A 17,079-nucleotide genomic window follows, 5' to 3' on the forward strand; every position below is an offset into this window, starting at 1 on the left:
ATGACTCCCTCTACCTCTCTTCCCTCAGGGGCCCTGGATCTTGAGGAAGATGGGGATCTGATCACGGTAGAATTTGATGATGGGGACACTGGGCGTATTCCCTTATCTCACATCCGTCTTCTGCCACCAGACTACAAGATTCAGTGTAAGTGGGGGTAGAGGCCCCGGGAGGCTGCCAGTCTGGCCTGGGACCTGACTGTTAGTTGCTTCTCTGGGCCGTGCCGTCCTCCGGGCCCAGGCCCAGCTCCCTGTTGGGCGGGCTCCCCTCTGTGTGCCATCCCCTGGGCCAGCTTCAGTTGTCCCAAGTCCCCCCAGGCCTGGCTCCCCGTCGGAGGGGCTCCCCTCTGCGTGCCATCCCCCGGGCCAGCCTCGGTTGTCCCAGGCCCCCCCAGGCCCGGCTCCCCATCGGGTGGGCTCCCTCCCCCGTGCCATCCCCCGGGCCGGCCTCAGTTGTCCTGAGCTTCCTAGGGCCGGCTCCCTTCTAACAGGAGGGAGTCCCAGGGAAGCACAACATGGACCTTTGTGACCTCTCTGGAAGTGGCTCTCCATTTCTAGGCCTGACCCAAGACAAGGCTAGGCTGCCTTTGAAGCCCGTTTACGCATTTTGAGAAGCCTGCTGGCTCTATTCTCTTCCCCCTGGGGAGCCTAATGGCTGCTTTGGTCCTGTTGTTTATCCTTCCTGAGAGCTGTGGGCAATCTCAGCGTACACCTTCATGAATGGAAAATGCAGAAATGGAGGGGATATTAGTCTGGGGATTCCCTGGGGTGGGGTAGGTGTACATTTTAATAGGGGGATTCCCAGAACCTATCAAATGGTTAGAAAGTCCCTTTTTTCCCCACAGAGGCCCATAAACCCTGAGCTTGCAGTGAGGGAGCTCCAGGTGGAGGGGAAGGCCGGGGAAGAGCAAGCATGCTGGGGGGGATCCAGAGGGTCCCTGTGCATGGGAGTGCCAGAGGGTAGCCCCAGCCTGTTGTGTTCTGGCTCCTGTGCCTGAGGGCACAGTGGCTTCTGAGCCTCTCCTGTACTTGCTTCCACAGGTGCAGAGCCCTCCCCTGCCCTCCTCGTGCCCAGTGCTAAACGTCGAAGTCGGAAATCCAGCAAGGATGCTGGAGAAGGAAAAGACGGCAGCTCCCTGGGGTCAGAGGAATCTGGTGCTAAGGGCAAAGGTCGTGGGCGGAAACCCAGCACCAAGGGCAAAGGTGGTAAGTTGGACCGGAGGCCCTGAGCTTTGTGTTCTCCTTCCTCCTTACAGAGGATTCTTGCTTATTCTCTGATCACAAGATCATAGGTCTCATTCATATTATCTGTAGCAAAATGCTTTACAAATATCTTTTTTCCTGATCCTTGCAATAATCCTGTGAAATGGATGATATTATTATCCCTAATACAGAAACTGAGGCTAAAAATTAAGTGATCAGGTATGTTTCTATGGCAAGGATTTGAATTCAGGCTTTCCTGATTCCTAGATTGGTGTTCTATCTCCTGCACCACTGAGCTTCCTCCAGAGCTGGAAAGGAACACAGCAATGATCCAGTCCAGTTCCCCCCATTTTACAGATGAAGAGACTTGAGTCTCAGAGAATTCAGTGGCAGGCTGTTTCATAAAATCCTAGGCCTAAGGGCCAAAGAATCTTAGATGCCGTGTTATCTATCCCCCTCGTTTTTAACCATGAGCAAACTGAACACTCTCTGGTCTTGAGCAGCCACTAAATGTTACAACCTTCCTTCCAAAGTCCGTTTGCAGTGGTCTGTTTTGCATCCAGGGTCTGCTTTCTTGAATAGTGAGTAGACTGCTATAAGTATTGTGGGGGAACCCGCCGCTTAACCTTCCAAAGGAGCAAGCGTAGTCTCACGAAGGTCAGAATCTTTGACATAAATGGAGGCTAAAAGAGGCTGGGGTAGGGGAGGCAGTTGGGCCCTCTTGTTGCACATTCCCTGGGCCCTCAGTCGGCAACAGAAGCTTGATCTGGGGGCTCCATGGGTCTGACCCACTATGACAAACTCTTGTGCTTTTTTGGCTGTTCATCTTTGGAAATCATATTCACCTTCCTCTCCTCTCTCTTTTTTTCCCCTAGTAAATTCTTTTTGTTTTTAATACTTAATGCTTTATGAAGCATGTTGGGAAAGAAAAGCAAAAGGGAAAAACCATGGAAGAGATTAAAAAAAAAAAAAAACCAGAAAAAAGAAGTGAACATAGCATGTATTGATTTACACTCAGTCTCCTTAGATGTTTTTCTGGACGCAGATGGCATTTTCTATCCAAAGTCTATTGGGAGTGCTTTGGATCACTGACCTGAGAACCAGGTCTTTCCTAGTTGGTCATCGCACATTCTTGTTGTTATGCACGGTGAATTCCTCTTTCTTCTTGTTTCTCTCAGCGTCAGTTCATGTCTTCTTCCTTCTTGTTGCTTTTCCTTGTGGCCGTAGTGCCGGGAGAATAAGTAAGATTAGGAGTCCCCAACTAGGGAGAAGCTGTTGGAGACTCCCATTAATAGTTACTTATGGGTAAAAGAGCTTCCCCATATTGGCTGAAGAAATCTCTTTAAATACTCCCCCCACCCCACTGAGCCATATTGCCGGGTGGCTGGGGGGCATCTCAGGGTCCCCCATTGACTTGGAGATTTCTGACTCGGCTGAGTAACCCAGGGTGGCAGCTGGCGCGGCAGCTGGGGCCGGGCTCCGGAGCGCTCAGCTGCGTCCCTGCGGCTGATGGAGAGCCCCGTGAAAGGGCCCCCCGCTTTTGATGTGGCCTTTAGCATGTCTGTTTTCTCCCCCTTCCCAGAAGAGGCGAGTCTCCCAGAAGAGGTGGCCCAGACCGACCCTTCTCCAGGGCCCCCTTTGACTCCCGAGAAGCCAGGCACCCTGGGCAAGGCGGGCACCAAGAACTCCAAGAAGAACCCGACGGGTCTCCCCGAGGAGAAGCGCAGCAAAGCCGCCAAGATGAGGCTGCCCCCCAAGTTGCACGGCCCAGCGGCTCCTGCTTTCCAGACGCCCGCATTCGCCAGCACGCTGGCCCCGGAGGCTTATGGGGAGCTGACTGCTTTCAGCGCGGCTGACAGCCCCTCCTCGGGGAGATCGAAAGGGAAGAAGGGCAGAGGGGCAGAGGAGGCGGCCGAGTTTGGCTCGGCCTCCAAGGGCTCGAGGAGGCCGGCGGACAGCGAGCTTCTCATCAAGCTGGACCACGAGGGGGTGACCTCCCCTAAGAGCAAGAAGACAAAGGAGGCCATGATGATGCTGGAGGACTCGGGTCTGAACGGCCGCCGGGAGTGCAAGAGCCTCGTGGCCTTGAGTGGCTACTCTTCCCTGGGGGGCTCTGAGGCGAAGGCCAAGGCCGTGCGCGGCAAGGCCCCCGAAGAGGACCCTCTGGTTCCCGGCTTTGCGGGCAAGTTTGACGGCTCTGGGGACCCCCTGGCCTCCATGGAGAAGGACAAGGGGGGTGCCGAAGCTGCAGACGCGGCAGAGGAGTCCGAGAGCAGCAGCAGCAGCAGTAGCAGCAGCAGCAGCAGTTCAGAGACTGAAGGGGAAGAGGAAGGGGACAAGAATGGGGGGGACGCCCGTGGGGAGGACAGTAGCTCCTCCAGTTCCCGGGCCTCCAGCCCGATGTCTTCATCCAACTCCTCCTCCTCCTCCTCCTCCTCCAGCAGCAGCAGCAGCTCCTCTTCTTCCTCCTCCTCTTCTTCCTCCTCCTCTTCCTCCTCTTCCTCCTCTTCCTCCACCTCCTCCAGCTCCAGCTCCTCCTCCTCCTCCTCCTCCTCCTCCACGACAGACGATTCCTCCTGCAGCTCAGACGACGAGACGGTCGAGGAGGCCCAGGCCGGCCCCTCTGTCCAGCCAGACCTTCCTGCCAAGGCGGCCAAGCAGGCTGGGAAATCTCGGACCTCCTCTCACCCTGAGGGCAAGAAGCAGCCTCAGCAGCCGCCCACCCCGGCCCCGAAGGCGCAGCCCGGGGGCAGCAAGAGCCGCCCCAAGAAGCGGGAGGGCATCCACCTGCCCACCACCAAGGAGCTGGCCAAGCGGCAGAGGCTGCCGTCCGTGGAGAACCGGCCCAAGATCGCCGCCTTCCTCCCGGCCAGGCAGCTGTGGAAGTGGTTCGGCAAGCCCACTCAGGTAATGACTCTCCCCCCGGGCCCTTGTAGTCACTGAAGGAAGGACCCTTGCAGAGCGGCCTTGTCGATGATAAAAATAGCTTTATTGAGCACGTTTTTTAGGGCATCTCTCCGAGGTGTGAAGGTCCTGGATTGCTGGACTTAGATTCAAACCAGGAACAGATCTCAGAGGTCATCTAGTATAACCTCCCCATTTTACAGCTGAGAAAACTGAGGCTCAGAGGCAGGGGAATGGACCTCCGTGACATGCAGAGCAATCAATCAGATGATCCTACGCTTTGCCAAAATCTTTAGCTAGAATTTTTCCATGAAACTAGTGCAGCTAAAATGACTCAGTTAACAGCAGTTGCAGTTTACACACAATTTCACAAATCCATTTATTATGAAAAGCAGGGTTTGGCCCCCCCACAGAGTGTCTTCCTTGCATGTCCCCCCTGTGGAAGGTTTGCGGGCTGTCCACCGCAGGTCCTCCTGCCCCATTCTGGCCAGTGAACAGGAAAGGAGTTGCAGAGCTGGCCACTGATCTGCTCCGCGTTCCCCTTCACCTAAAGGGTGGATAGACCTTTCCAGGCCCAAGAGCATGTTAACTAACCCCTTCCCACTGTGGGCCCCCCCCCTTCTTTTTTGCTAAGAGATTGTTAATAGTGCCAAGGGAGTTTGACTCTGACCTGTTGAAACAAGACTCTTATTGCCATCTGGGAGCCAACCTAACCCCGGCCTTGGCCCAACTGTTACCCTTTGTTAAATCAGTGGCGTAGCCTAATCCTCCATCCTCCGGGTAACAGTAACCATAAGAAATCCTGTTCCTTTTAATTCAGCCGCGGAGCCCAAGGGAATATCTTGTTTATGCAGGCAGTCAAAGAGTGGGTGGGAGAGAAAATGTGCATCCCACCTCCCGGGGGGTACCTGAGCCACAAAAAGGTCTTGTCCCGAGACACAAAGTGTCTGCTCTGGAAGTCTCAGCTTTTTGGTGTGTAACGGTCCCCCTCAAGGACTCCTTTGTGCGTTATATTTTAATGTTTTGGATCACAAAGGAAACCAGTTATGTGGAAAAAGAGTTCTTGAAAGATTTAAAAACAGAAAGCCGTACGGGCCTAGGCTCAGAATCCCTGCCTTCACCTTGACTCGAGATAGCACTGAGACAGCCGAACAGCCCTCCCATAAATTCCTGGGAGCTGGGACGGCTCCCTCGTGCTCGCCACTGCAGTACCCGGGACATAAAAGGCCCCTGCCTGGGGGGGACGACTGATGCCCTTCCGGTGCAAGCCCCCACAGCCATGACCCGGTACTTGTGGCTCTCCACAGAGGCGGGGCATGAAGGGCAAGGCCAGGAAGCTCTTTTACAAGGCCATCGTCCGGGGGAAAGAGATCATCCGTATTGGCGACTGTGCGGTCTTCCTGTCGGCTGGCCGGCCCAACCTGCCCTACATCGGTCGCATCCAGAGCATGTGGGAGTCGTGGGGGAACAACATGGTGGTGAGGGTGAAGTGGTTCTACCATCCTGAGGAGACCAACCCCGGCAAGAAGCTCCACGAAGGCAAGGTAGGTGGTGGTCTCCCTTTCCCCCCCTCTCCCCAGCAAGAGCCAGCTCTAAAGCTCTGGTTCCCCCCTCCAAAAGAAAAATAGCCAAGGGGTTGTCCGAGGGCACGAAGCTCTAGGAAAATCTTGGGCCCTGTCCTCAAGGCACGTGGGGCACAGGAAATCTTCCCAAGAAACAAAGTGGCCAAGCCAACCAAGCGGACAGTAGTCTCCAGGGGGAGATGGGGGAAATCTTCTATAGCCTCCATACCGATAGTGAATCCATAGGAAATCCAAGTGGCCAGGTCCATCTTCAGCAATCTTCCTCGTGGTATGAGATTCAGCAGTGATCTTAGTCTTCATGCCATGGTAATCTGGTGAAATCTATGGATCCTTCTCAGAATCATGTGTTATCCCTTTTTTTATATTATAATTTTTTATTTACAAAACATATGCATGGGTAATTTTTTCAATACTGACCCTCGCAAAACCTTCTGTTTCCCTGCTTCCCCCCAATCCCTCCCCTACATGGTGAGTAGTCCAACACAATCACATGTTATCCTAAAAAAAAATGAAACAATGTTTGTAGAGAGTGTTGTAAACTTTAAATCACTATATAAATTACAGCTCTTATTAATAAATGCATAAACTACAATACACAGGATTACAAGGGTAACTGATTATATTGAAGTACAGTTGTCACAATTTGTTTTTTTAAATCCTGCACCCCCTGCTTTATGTTATCCTAATTGACTAGAGAGAGGACCTCAGAGCCAGGAGATCCTAGGTTAAATCTCACTAACCTCTCAGAGTCCTGGGCAACTTTCAGAGAGAGACTGAGTTTGCAGGATAGCTGCCTGTTGGAGAATTCCCTGCCCCAGTGAAGTCACTGGTCTGGTATGAAATAACATGCTTTCTATCACCCATGCTCTAACTTCTGGCCTGAAGTCATCATTAGCTAAAGGAAACTCGAATTACAGTTGGACTCTAGTTCTGGAGAAGTTTTCTTTGCTATTAAATGGACATACATGGGCTTGGTTCTTAACTTCAGGTTCTTGAATCTCTCTCTCTCTCTCTCTCTCTCTCTCTCTCTCTCTTTCTCTGTCTGTCTGTCTCTCTGTCTGTCTGTCTCACTCTCTGTCTCCCTCTCTCTCTCTCTCTGTCTCTCTGTCTGTCTCTCTCCCTCTCTGTCTCTCTGCCTCTCTCTGTCTCCCTCCCTCTCTCTTTGTCTATCTGTCTCTGTTTGTCTGTCTGTCTGTCTCTCTCTCCCTTTCTCTCTCTCTTCTCTCTCTCTCTCTCTCTCTCTCTCTCTGTCTCTCTGTCTGTCTCTCTCCCTCTCTGTCTCTCTGCCTCTCTCTGTCTCCCTCCCTCTCTCTTTGTCTATCTGTCTCTGTTTGTCTGTCTGTCTGTCTGTCTGTGTCTCTCTCTCTCTCCCTTTCTCTCTCTCTCTCTCTCTCTCTCTCTCTCTCTCTCTCTCCCTCTCCCTCTCCTCTCTCTCTCTCTGTCTCTCTGTCAGTCTCTCTCCCTCTCTGTCTCTCTGCCTCTGTCTCCCTCCCTCTCTCTTTGTCTATCTGTCTCTGTTTGTCTGTCTGTCTGTCTATCTGTCTCTCTCCTTTCTCTCTCTCTCTCTCTCTCTCTCTCTCTCTCTCTCTCTCTCTCTCTCTCTCTCTCTCTCTCTCTCTCTCTCTCTCCCTCTCTTTCTGTCTGTCTGTCTGTCTCTGTCTCCCCCCCTTCCCTCCCTTTGTCACACAACTAGTAAGTTTCAGAGGCCAGATTTGAATGGAGTTCCTCCTGACTCCAAGACTGGTGCTCTATTCACTGTGCCAGCTAAGTGCCTCACTTTGAATTGATTTTAGGAAATATTTTCATAACTATCTCAGTATAATAGTTTTCCTTTGTAATCTTATGTATATTTTATTTTTGTATTTGAAAGCCTTCTGAGGAGTCTGTAGCCCTCACCAGATTGCCAGAGGGATGATCACACAGAAAAAGGGTTAAGACCCCATGATGTAGACTGTTTATTGGGAGCATTTGCTCCTTCTTGTGTCCTCCAAAATGTCTATGGTAGATAATGACTGGGGAATCACTGCTTTAGCTGGGGCATCCTCTAGAGATGGGAGGGCAGTGTCACCTTGGTGCTTCCCGGGCACCTTTGTGCCCCTACATAGCGTAGGGAAGCCAGTGAGGTCCAGGTCTGTGATCAAGGTGACTTGGAAATAGGGATCAATTCAAGAGTGGCCATTAGGTAGAGCAGTTTGTCCTTAGTTTGGCTGGGCTTCTGGATCCTTGGGGTGGGCTGCAAGGAGCAACCTTGGCTCATCATCTGCGTTCATTCAGGGAAACTCACTGATTTCTTCTCGTTCCTGCTTTGGGAAACAGCGCTGGGATCAGAAGTCAGAGAGGAGCATCCCCACCGCCCTGCAGACCTCCAGCCAGAGGAAGGACTTCATGGAGGTAGGTAAAAGCGAAACAAGTCTAGGCTCTGTAGCGTCTGCTCTGAGAGGAGCAGGGAATCTCCCAGGTGGAGAGCCAGCTCCCCCCGAAAGAGAGAAGAGAACTTAGAGCATTGGAGGCAGAACTCAAATCCAGCTCCACTCAGTCGTGGGGTCATGGATTCAGAGATGAAAGGAAACTTTTAACAGCCACTAGTCAAGTCTCTTCATTTTACAGTTAAGGGAACTGAGCCTCAAAGGTTAATGCAACCAGTATGTGTCAGATGTAGAATTTCATGAGTTCAAATCCAGACTTAGACATTTAACACTTCCTAGCTGTGTGACCCTGGGCACTAAGTCACTTAACCTCAATTGCCTCAGCAAAAAAAAAAAAAAAAAAAAAAAAAGAATTAGGATTTCAACACAAGTAATTCCAGACTTTTAAGTGTGACGTTTTATCCACTCAAACCACTGCTGAAAACCAGAGAGGTAAAAGACCCACTCCTATCTATACAAGGAGGTAAATGGCAGAGTCAGGACTGGAAGCAGGCATGGCCTGGAGCCAGCTCAAACTAACTGGAAAGAGCTGGTTGTTAAATTTTCAGCTTGAGCATTTGCACTTTGAAAATCAGCAAATGCTACAAATCAAGTTTCATGTGTTTTTTATTTAATACAGTGATGGAGAAGATAGTTATGATGTAGTTTAAATTTAAAATGAATAGTTTTCTTTTTTTTTTTTTTCCCTGGAGAGCTGGTTTTTCAGTATTTGATAACATGTTATTCACTAGAAGCTAAGTATTCTGACAGTAATGAAAAGAGACCCATGCTTTTCTGACATGAAGAGCCAGATGACTTATTACGATTCCTTGTATCCTACTCGGCTTCATTAGGAAATATGAGTTTAAGTCTGGTCTCAAACATTTGTTAGCTGTGTAACTGAGCAATTCAAACAAAGTTTTTTTTTTTTTTTTTTCGCCTCAGTTTCTTCATCTTTAAAAATGGGTATAATAGCTATACTTACCTCCCAGGGCTTTTAGAATAAACTGAGACCATGTTTTTAAAGTGTTTTGCAAACCTTAAAAGTGCATTATGAATATTAGTGGTTTATCCTCCCAGACAGCCTTTCTATTCAGAGCAGTAGAAGTACTAAGTGTCTGAGGCTGGATTTGAACTGGGGTCCTCTTGACTTCAGGGTCAGCAGTCTATCCACTGCACCATCTAGCTGCCTCTGGTTGGTCCCTTCTTTAAGCCATGAATATTTGGATTGATAGTACAAAGCAAATTAGGAGATTACTTTGCAGGAAAATTCACTAGAAAGTTCCTTCCAGATCACCTGTCTAACTCCAGGAAATTTGAAATATGATTGACTTTACAGATTTAAGTTTATGAAGCTGATTTTTCAAAACTAATAGCTTTTTATTTTCAAAACACATGCAAAGATAATTTTCAACCTTCACTCTTTCAAAACCTTGTGTTCCAAATTTTTCTCCCTCCCTTCTGCCACCCCACCTCCCTTAGACAGCAAGTAATCTAATATAGTAAGTAGCTACTTTTGGGGAACCTGCTTATAGTGAAAAGTCTAGCACTTTTGTTTTCAGTATCTTTATCCTATGAAAAATTATTAAGGATCTCTCCAAAGCATTTTTGTTTATCTGAGTTATATTTATAGACATTTACCATATTGGAAATAAAAACTATTTTTGAATTTGTAGACTCTCTAAAAGAGTTTCAGAGATCCCCAGGATTCTCTAGACCATACTTTGAGAACCACTGGTCTAGCACATAAAAAACATAGCTTTTGAAATGACAAGCTAAGAGCATTGTTCATCATAAGGCAGGTAAGTGGATAGAGTAGTATGCAGAATGCTAGATTTTGACTGAAGATTTGCGTTCATTTCCTCTTTCAGACATATAATTAGGTATATGATCTTAGGCAAATCACTTTTAACTTTTCTGGGACTCAGTTTCTTTATCTGTAAAATTAAGATAATAATACCTCAGAGAGTAGTTGTGAGAATAATATAAGCTAGCACAATGTAAATCATTTTTTTTTCTTTTCTTTTCTCTTCTTTTCCTTTCTTTTCTCTTCTTTTCCTTTCCTTTTCTTTTCTTTTCTTTTCTTTTCTTTTCTTTTCTTTTCTTTTCTTTTCTTTTCTTTTCTTTTCTTTTCTTTTCTTTTCTTTTCTTTTTTTTCTTTTCTTTTCTTTTCTTTTCTTTTCTTTTCTTTTCTTTTCCTGAACAATTGGGGTTAAGTGACTTGCCCAGGGTCACACAACTAGGAAGTGTTAAGTGTCTGAGATCAGATTTGAACTCAGGTCCTCCTGACTTCAGGGCTGCTACTCTATCCACTGTAAATCACTTTTCAAACCTTTAAGTTCCATGATGTAAATGCTAGCTATCATTATCATTATTATTAGGTAGGGTTAGGGTGATATTCTTAATAAAACTTGATCAATCTTTCCTCATTTCCCCTCAGCGCGCCCTGTACCAGTCATCACACGTGGATGAGAATGATGTCCAAACCGTCTCCCATAAGTGTCTCGTGGTTGGCTTGGACCAGTATGAGCAGATGCTGAAGACCAAGAAGTATCAAGATAGTGAGGACCTGTATTACCTGGCAGGGACCTATGAACCCACCACTGGCATGATTTTTAACACAGATGGAGTCCCAGTTATCTGCTGAGTTGCTGAGAAAAGGGGAGAGATCCTAGCCAGCCCAAACAGGATCTCTCTGACCTGGACAGAGGGATCAGAAGGGGATAGAAAGAAAGAGAAAGAGACAGAGAGAGAGAGAGAGAGAGAGAGAGAGAGAGAGAGAGAGTATATAGACGACATGATTGTTTCTTTCACTTGCCTAACCTCTGAGTCGTTGGGTGGGGGGTCATCACAAAGCGACAGCAAATGCGCAGAGAAGGAGACTTGCAGATGCTTTCAGACAGCACCAAGGACAGACTTTCCCCCCTTAACCCCTCACTCCCTTTGCCGGCCCCCTCACCCGGCTGCCCGCATAGAAAGGGCTCATGACCAGCTGCCTTCACCTCCCCTGGGAAAAAAAGGGGGGAGATTCTCATGATCACTGCCACGGTGAGGGAGACTCTGTGTGAGTGTTTGAGAGTGTGTGTGAGTGTGTGTGTGAATGTGTATGTGTGTGTCTCCAGCCTCCATTCAGAATCCTGAGGTGCCCTTGGCTGGGGACAGACACGGGAGAACCATCAGGGTATATATAAAATATATACAGCTGATGCTCCCTCACCCTCCCAGTTGTCCTGGATGGAGAGGGAAGCCCAGCTTCTCTTGAGTACCTTGGACATGCTTGGCTGCAGGGGTGGACAGTGGGCAGGCTGCTGCCCAGGCCCTGGAGGACAGCCCTTTAGGAACGTCAGGATGTCTTTGGCAGCGGTCTGGTCAGCAGCAGCAGGAACCTAAGAGACACTCAAGCCGGGAGGGCCCCTGCAATTCATGTTTTCTCATAAATCCACAAAATGCAGGATCTCTGAGTGGCAGAAGAAGGCAAGTGAGAGGGGAAGGGTTTGAAAGGAACCCAAAAGGCCCGGATTCAGGACATGAACTGCATGAGAACTTTTCCCAACCCTTCCAAGGAAACTCCCAAATCCGGATCTACTTGGGGTGGAGAGATCTGTTTCCCAAACTCAGGGCTGGCCTGGCTCCCAGGCAGTGCCGTGGGGAGGTTTGTGACCAGAAGAACAAGCCTGAGGGGAATCAGATACCAGCATCCCTCTCCCCAGGCTACTTATCACCCACCGAGGAGGTTGACTGGTGATGGTGGGGCTGGTCCCAAGCAGGTTCTCCCAATTCCTGTTGGAAAGCTGCATCTCTGCCTCTTGCTACACTGCTCCACCAACCCTAAAGATGAAGCTTCAGTGGCCTCTCTATTCATGGAGAATTCCCAGCTGCCCCACAGGGCCTGTGCAATGCGCAGGCTTGAGGGGAACATGAAAAAAAAAAAAAGCCAGAAGTGTCCGGGGTCCCTGCCCTTGCACTCAGAAAGGGGTGCACTGACACCTGCTTGGGACACCCCATCCCGGGCCCCCTCCCTCTAAGGATGGCCGGGGGTATTGCCTCACACTCCTGGGAGCACGGCTCCCGAGGATGGATCTTGGACTCATCTGCAATGGTACTTGGGGCACGTCCTCGGGAAGGGAAGAGATGAGGGGCAAGCCCACCTTGCAGCGCTCACACTACGAAGAACCACAAATGGTGCTGAAATTGACACCCCCTCACTCGCCCCTGCACCCCCAGTCCCTCTCCCGGATCAGGGCTCCCCAAGAGCCTCGAGGAGAATGCTGTTTCTTAACCTGTACAGTTTTAATGTACCGAAAAGACTCTCTAGCCCCCCTGTATTATACGTCTTTAAATGGATTCAACTTTTTAATTATATATATAAATATAAATATATATAAATATATATATAAATATAAACTTTTTAAAACTGTGAAAAAAAGTTATGGAATTATAAAGTGAACACGGTCTGACGTTTAGAATATTATTTTTTATTTCCTGTTGGATTGTGATTGTAAAGCATTGGGCTCACGCACCACACTTCCACGCACACCCCCCACCCTGCCCCTACCCTGCCCCTTAGGCCTAAAGTGTACTGTACTCACCCCAACGGACTGTGTGCGGACATAGGGAGAAGAGAAGCCTGAAAGAACGAGCGAGCGAGCGAGAGTGAGCGAGCGACCGACGGAGCACGGGTACCCGTGCCCGACAGAAAGCACTTATCTGCCCCAGCGCCTTCTAGGAAAACACAAGGGTTTGTCCAGACAATCGCGAGGGAAGGAAAGCCAGACTTCAGTTTTGTTTTGGGGGGATTTTTTTGTTTTTAATTTTTTTTTTTTGCAATTTTGTTTGTTGGCGAATTCTGTGTGATCTTTTTTCATAAAAAAAAAAAAAAAAGATTCAACTGAAAAAAAAACCCCAACTAACTGTTTTCTGGCCTGGTTTTTCCTGGGGGAAAGAATTCCGGTTCTGTCTACTGGGGCGGGGAGAAGGGGATTGGGGACAGTCCCTTGGTCCAGCCTGTGTGGTGGTAAAGAGATCCTGTCCAAAACATTGGTCCGAATCTATCAGAGGAGCAGGAATTCTTGGCTTGGCAAAGGCCAAGGGGACCCTAAAACCAACTTGGGGCAGTCCACCTACATCTGAAGGAAGTGGGAACTGCCTTTTTGAATGGGATGTCAGATAGGGGATCTAATCATTGGTGGAAGTGCTAGCTGTTCCTAATTGAGAGAAGAGTGCCAACTGGTGTTCTAGGCCAGTTAGATCATATATTATTCAGAGATAACCCCTTCAGTCTCCATCTTGGAGAATATGCCCCTAGATTTACCACCGTGCCTCTCTGGAAGTTAAATACTCCTTAAATTGTTGGGGGTGAGGTTCAGGATGTGGAGGAGATGGCCACCCTGGGATAACTGCTGTCCAGACAGGAAGATAGTAACTGAAGTTTGAGGGGGTCAGATGGAGAGTGACAATTTGAGCCACGGCTCCACATTCTGAAAGCACAGCCTTTCCCTAGTTGCCTTTCCAAGGTGCTGCCGTAGAATTTGCAGTGTCTCTCTTGAATGGATTGGCTACAGAGGCAGGAGGATTGGTACATGGGCACTTCCTCTGCATTTTCTGGAACAGAAAAAGGTATGACCTCAGTACCTTTCTGGAAGGGTGATTTTCCTCCTTGCCCCACCCCAGTCTATTGTGGGATGATCCTGGACTTCACTGGCTTGGAGGAATGCAAGGGGGGATGCCTGGAAGGCAAATCAGGCCTATTATTAGTCTGGAGGCAGGAACAGACTTGGGACTTCCAAAAACTGGCTAGACAGGTTGCTTCCAGGCCAGACTACTGGGGCAAAGTTTGCAGGTCACTGCTCAGCCCTTAATTCATTAAGCATTTATTAAGGGCTTACCTTGCCAGGAACTGCTGAACATTAGGAATAGCAAGAAAGGTAAAAAAAAATTAAGAGTCCCTGCTCCCAAGGAGCTCACTCAATGGAGGAGGAAATACGTGAACAACTATATGCAAATGTATAGAGTCCCTGGACACTGACATTAAGGGGGATTGGGAAAAGACTCTTGTAGAAGGTGGGATGTTAGCTGAGAATCAAAGGAAGCCAGGGAGAATTCCAGGCTTGGGAGATGGCTGTGAAAATTATCAGAATTGGGTGTTAGGGTCATATCTGAGGAACAGCAACAAGGCTAATGTTGCTAAATTGGAGAGTATATTCAGAGTGTATGAAGAATGGAAAGGTAGGGAGGGGCAAGGTTTTGAAGGTCTTTAAAAGCCATCTAGGCAGCCCTAGGCCAGTAGCTGGATTATAGTGCTTGCAGAGGAATTAAATATACTTGGGAAAAGATGTCTGGTATACTCAGGAAGACTGGGCAGGTCACTTTTTTGCCTCAGTTTCCCCATATGTAACATGAGCTGGAGAAGGAAATGGCAAGCTTCTCTAGTATCTTTGGCGAGAAAATCCTAATCAGGTCCTTAAGAGTAAGAAATAAACAAGCCAAGCAAATGATTATATATTTGGTCATGGAGATAATAGGGAGCCACTATAGTTTATAGAATGAGGGGGAGGGAGAATGTCAGAGAAGAAAGTCCCAAATGGGGTCATTAAGAAGCCAAGCAAATGGTTATATATTTGGTCTTGGAGGTAATAGGGAGCCACTGTAGTTTATAGAATGGGGTGGAGAGTGTCAGAGAAGAAATCCCAAATGGGTTCATTAAGAGTCAGACATAAACAAGCCAAACAAATGATTATATATGTGGTCTTGGAGATAATAAGGAGCCATTGTGATTTATAGGATTGAGGGGAGAGTGTCAGAGCTGTACTTTAGGAAGATGTATTTGGCATCTGAATGGAAGATGATTGGACTGGGAGAGACTTGAGGCAGGAAGATCAACTAGAAGGTTATTACAATAGTCTAAATGTGAGGTGAGCCTGCTCTGATGTGGTGAAAGTGGGTGTCTCTGAGTTTTATGAAGGTAGAATAGACAGGATTTGACAACTGACTGGATAGGGGGTGCAGGGAAAGAATCAGCAGTCCAATACAATGTCTAGGTGTAAAAGCCTGAGTGGCTGGGAGAGTAGTCGTAACCTTGGCAATAATGGGGAAATTTGGAAGAAGGGACAGTTTGAGGGGAAGATGGGTTCATTTCTGGAGATGTCTATGGAGTATCCAGTAGGAGATACCAGTCAGGAGATGGAGAAGTAAGAACCATTGTCAGGAGAAATGTTAGAGCAGAATCATCTGCATAGAGATAAGTGAGCTGGGGAGATCACCAAGCAAAATAATACAGAAGCACAAGGATGGATGGCAGGTAACATCAGGGAAAAGACACCAGTAGTCAGTAGGGCCGGGCCAGAAAGGCCTTCTGTAGAAAATGAGCTTTGAGCTGAGTCTTACAGGAAGCCAGGGAGGCTAACTAAGGTGGGGGAGAGGAAGAGAGAGCATCTCCAAGCATGGAGGCAATCCCTTCAGATAGGAGAAGAAAGATGGAGTCTTATGTTAGAGAAAATGCCAGTCGGCCAGTAGCTGAATTGTAATGCTTGCGAGGGAATTAAGTATACTCAGGAAGAGGTGGGAAAGGGCCATGTTTTTGCAAAGGATTTCAAATGCCAAAAAGGATTTTATATTTGATCCTAAGGGCTTGCTCTTATCCTAAAGGCCTCTTTTATCTGGGGAGAACTTGATCTCATTGCCTGCATCTCCCTATAACCTTATATTTGTATTGCTCTTGACTTTAATTTTGCATGACTTTTGACATGATCTCCAAAATCCCTTTCAACTCTTACAGTCTAAAGTCCACAGAACTGGAAAGGATTGTGTGTGTGTGTGTATGACAGAGACAGAGAAGGAGATTAAGTCCAACTGCCTCATTTTATAGATGAGGAAACCCAGATTAAATGACTTGTCCAAATTTACAGAGTGGGAGAACTATTGATGGCTAACTTCATTTGACTCTCACGATAGATGACTTATTATGGGGTAATGAAGACTTGGTGCTCTTAAGAGAAGGATAGCAAGACAGAGAGAGCAAGAGAGCACCCAACTGTTCTTGAAGAATTCAAGTGAGATCTAGACATACTCTATCCCAAGCTGCTAAAAGAACTGTTGAATGCTATTCCTGAGACATTATCCAAGTATCTTTGAAAGGTGACAAGAAGATTTTCATAGATCTGGAAAAAAAAAGTCTTGATTTTTTAATCAGAGACTAAAATCACGCTTGCACCAAGTTTGATTTCTGGGTAAAATCTTGGATATTATTAAAGGAATGGCTTGTGACCATGAAAAGGGAGCAGCGATCAAAGAACCAGAATGCTTTCAACAAGGACAAATCACATCTTCTTTTTGAGAGGGGGGAGTTACGAGATTGATAAGTTAGAGAATGTCATAGATACTGTTCAGTTACATTTTTAGCAAAACATTAAACTTAGGCAAATTGCAGAAATATAGGTTATCCAATAGTTCAGTTGGGGGGATTTAGAGTTGTTTGAATGCCTAAATCTAAGGATTAGCCATGATAGTTGGATGTCAGGTTGAAAGGAGGTCTCTCTCTGCTAGCCTGTGCAAAGGAAATGCAGACAGCTTCAGGCACTTCTGTGCTTTTATCAACAAGTTAAGGCTTTATTTAGGGGCCATGATGATTACATTTTCATTTAACCAAGCTAGGAGTACTGCTAATGTGTTGAATGACATTCAGGACCCAAAAAAGATCTTGATGGACTAGAATGGACTATTTAAAATGATGAAAATAATAGGGATAATGTAAGATTACAATTGTTGAATCTGTCTTCCTCAAGTCTCTCCCTATTCCATTCAGCTACCAACATGATTTTCCTGAAGCTTTCGATTTGACCTAAAGCTCTGCTTAATAAACTTCAGCGCCTTCCTATAACCTCCAGGATCAAATACAAAATTTCCATGTGACATTCAGAAGCCATTTCTACCTTCTGTCTTCTTATACCCTATTTCTCAGTATGTGTTCTTTAATCTGGTGCTTTTGGCTT

The 17,079-nt window shown here is 47.5% G+C and overlaps 1 protein-coding gene across 8 annotated transcripts in view; it reads left to right on the forward strand.

Moving 5' to 3' along the window:
- Positions 1-12,998, forward strand: part of TNRC18 (trinucleotide repeat containing 18) — a 161,344-nt gene extending 148,346 nt beyond the window's left edge. For 6 of the 8 annotated variants that reach the window (XM_051999993.1, XM_052000010.1, XM_052000031.1 and 3 more), the window contains 6 exons: positions 29-145; positions 1,039-1,203; positions 2,783-4,107; positions 5,412-5,648; positions 7,962-8,078; positions 10,533-12,998. In XM_051999993.1, coding sequence (XP_051855953.1) covers positions 29-145; positions 1,039-1,203; positions 2,783-4,107; positions 5,412-5,648; positions 7,962-8,078; positions 10,533-10,739 — 2,168 coding nt within the window. In that variant the 3' untranslated portion in view covers positions 10,740-12,998. The remainder of the gene's footprint in view (positions 1-28; positions 146-1,038; positions 1,204-2,782; positions 4,108-5,411; positions 5,649-7,961; positions 8,079-10,532) is intronic. The other 2 variants (XM_052000017.1, XM_052000022.1) reach the window with 1 other exon arrangement.
- Positions 12,999-17,079: the final 4,081 nt, after the last annotated feature.

This window comes from Antechinus flavipes, chromosome 1, assembly GCF_016432865.1.
Source record: "Antechinus flavipes isolate AdamAnt ecotype Samford, QLD, Australia chromosome 1, AdamAnt_v2, whole genome shotgun sequence".
Taxonomy (NCBI): domain Eukaryota; kingdom Metazoa; phylum Chordata; class Mammalia; order Dasyuromorphia; family Dasyuridae; genus Antechinus; species Antechinus flavipes.